The following is a 3,076-nucleotide window of genomic DNA, read 5'->3' on the forward strand; positions in this document are numbered from 1 at the left end:
GGGAACTGGAGGGTGCCAGCTGTTACTTTGTTCCAGAACGCAGCCCGAAGGGACGTCAGTGCCAATGGATGTTTACCAAGCATGAGACTCCACTCCATAGCCACATATGGAGACTTGTGTCTAAAGCATTTGAGCTTCCTTAAGCTCACACGTACTGTACGCACACACACACACGCACGCACACAGGCCGTACGTACACACACATGCGCGCGCACACACACACACACACACACACACACACACACACACACACACACACACACACACACACACACACACACACACACACACACACACACACACACACACACACACACACTCATGCATAAAAGTTTGTGCACACAATGGTGTGAAAAGCAGATGCACTTTTATGTATAAACAACACACACACACACACACACACACACACACACACACACACACACACACACACACACACACACACACACACACACACACACACACACACACACACACACAAGCACATTGTGTGCTGTGTTCACAGTTCGGTACATGTTAGAGAGAGTGCCTGGTTGCTAATGAAATGTCAATTATTAGCCTCTGTAGTTCCTGTGTATGGGAACACACACTGTTTAATGTGTCTGAGGTTTCAATGGGCGAAAAGACAGACCGAACGTTGTTATGGCGAAATTAGTCTACCTTCATCCTGGCTTATTTGTTTCCTCTCTGACTCACTGTTTGCTTCTTTAATTTTCACCAATTCTGGGAAATCCTTATATTCCATGGGCCTGTGTGCCCACTGGTCATAATGCTATGAATTTATAGGTGTTCTCTTTTTACATTACTTTACCCATTTAGGACGGGAACCCCTTTTGGGGTTTTTACCTTTCAATCCGGGAACCCCTTTTGGCGTAGTTGTTGCTATGTACAGTATATAATGTAGCAACATACATCTTTTGTAATTTATGAATACATATTTGAACATTTTCAGAAAACTTAGGTCAGGATTTAGAAGGCATCTTTAGAGCCTATTATCTTGAAAGAAATGACCTTTTCAGATATCTCCAGTTCAGGGACTATTTCGATAAGGAAATTAAACAGATCGAGACTAAAAAACACAATCTGGTCAATTTATTCATGAATGCATACAAAAATAGGGACAAAGAAGGCATTTTTAGAATAGGCCTCAGGTCTAAATGGATAAACATGTATCAGTACAATTGCTTATCAATGAATCAATGAAATGAAAATAAACAACATCTGTGTCCCTTCTTCCACAGATGGGAGGGAGCTGAGACAGACAGACAGAGAGAAAAAATTACATTCCATCAAGAGACAGAGAAATTAAAAATCTATTCCACCCATGGCCCACACGTCCAACTCTATCCAGGAGATGAACAAGGGGATGTGGGAAAACGGAAGCCTTCCGAGCTCCTGCTCTGAGCTGTCTCTGCTGCTAAACCTCAATGACTCAAGCTTCTTCAATGACACGCTATACAACTGCACCAACTGCACCGGCTGCAAGCCCTCAGAGGACTCCTCGGGTACCGGAGTGCTGATCACGCTCATATACATTATTGTCTGCATCATCGGCCTCACAGGCAACACCTTGGTCATCCACATCGTGCTGCACTATACCAAAATGGAGTCTGTGACCAACATCTACATCCTGAACCTGGCCATAGCGGACGAGTTGTTCATGCTGGGCCTGCCATTCCTGGCTGTGCAGAACACTCTGGAGTCATGGCCTTTTGGCCTGTTTATGTGCCGCCTGGTCATGACCGTTGACTCCATCAACCAATTTACCAGCATCTTCTGCCTCACCGTGATGAGCATCGACCGCTACTTGGCTGTTGTCCATCCTATCAGCTCCTCCAAATGGCGGCGCCCTCGGGTTGCCAAGGTGGTGAATGGCATGGTGTGGTTGCTCTCATTCTTGATCATCCTGCCTGTGGTTTTCTTCGCCGACATTGCGAATGGCAAAGAATGCAACATTACCTGGCCGGAGCCAGCTAACGTCTGGCGTGTGGCCTTCATCATCTACACCTCTGCGGTGGGATTCATCTGCCCGCTGCTCATCATTTGTCTCTGCTACCTGCTCATTGTTTTGAAGATCCGCAGTTCGGGGAAGAAAGTCCACGCCACCTCCAGCAAGCGCAGGAAGTCAGAGCGGAAGGTCACGCGCATGGTGGTGATCGTGGTGGCTGTTTTTGTCTTCTGCTGGATGCCCTTCTATGTCGTCAACATCATCAACCTGGTGGTGAGTGTGCACCCACAGTACAAGGGCGTTTACCTCCTTGTCATTGTCCTTGGGTATGCCAACAGCTGCGCCAACCCAGTCGTCTATGGCTTCCTGTCAGACAACTTCAAGAGGGGCTTCCGTAAAGCCCTCTGCCGCTCGTCGCGGAAGGTGGAGAACCACGAGCCCTCAGAGCGCCAGCAGCTGCAGGAGGAGCGCAAGAGGGTGCTGATGCCGAGGGAGAGCCTGCGAAGGGCAATTCGGGACGAGGAAGATGAAGAGGAGGACATGACGGAAATGACAACGGAGATCTACAGAATTAGCCAGAATGGCAATGGCAACCTGTCCCCAACCCTGTTGTCGGACAAGGGAACACCTCCTGGAACTGCTGATATGTCTACTCCAGAAATTAAGGCCAAAACTGAGGAGACCAATGGGAATGATCCAGGCGAGGGGGCCCCACTGGTCGTGCCCTCACTTGTTAATGGAACGAAAAATGGGAGTATCAAAACCCTGCCAGAGGAGCCAGGACGAAAGAGCAACTTATTGGACATAAGTTACCTCTAGTGTAAAAATAAATACTGTATGTCTCTTGGTGTTAGCCTGGCGGGCCAGCCTCTTTCACACCCTTCGTTTTGTGGTCTGGTTTTTACCAGGCTGTCTTGGTGTCAGTTTGTGTTACTTGAAGTGAGCACAACATATATAAGAGCATGGACAGTCTCCAATCTACTGCCTACTGCTACTCACGTAATTGATCTTTATTTCATTTTGATCAATAGACTATAAGCGACACCAATAATAAACTTTGTGTTATAGCTATCTTGCTGGTGAACTGTGGTAGATGTATTCAAACAAAGCTTGAATGGAGTTGCTAAA

General features: G+C 47.1%; 1 protein-coding gene across 1 annotated transcript; it reads left to right on the forward strand.

Moving 5' to 3' along the window:
* Positions 1-1,324: 1,324 nt before the first annotated feature.
* LOC308282867 (somatostatin receptor 3) lies at positions 1,325-2,767 on the forward strand (the record flags this gene model as incomplete). The annotated part of the gene is made up of 1 exon (XM_080723254.1): positions 1,325-2,767. One exon carries the CDS (start codon positions 1,325-1,327, stop codon positions 2,765-2,767), a length of 1,443 nt encoding a protein of 480 aa, XP_080579380.1.
* Positions 2,768-3,076: the final 309 nt, after the last annotated feature.

Source organism: Nannobrachium achirus (genome assembly GCF_963921795.1).
Source record: "Nannobrachium achirus genome assembly, chromosome: 4".
Taxonomy (NCBI): Eukaryota; Metazoa; Chordata; class Actinopteri; order Myctophiformes; family Myctophidae; genus Nannobrachium; species Nannobrachium achirus.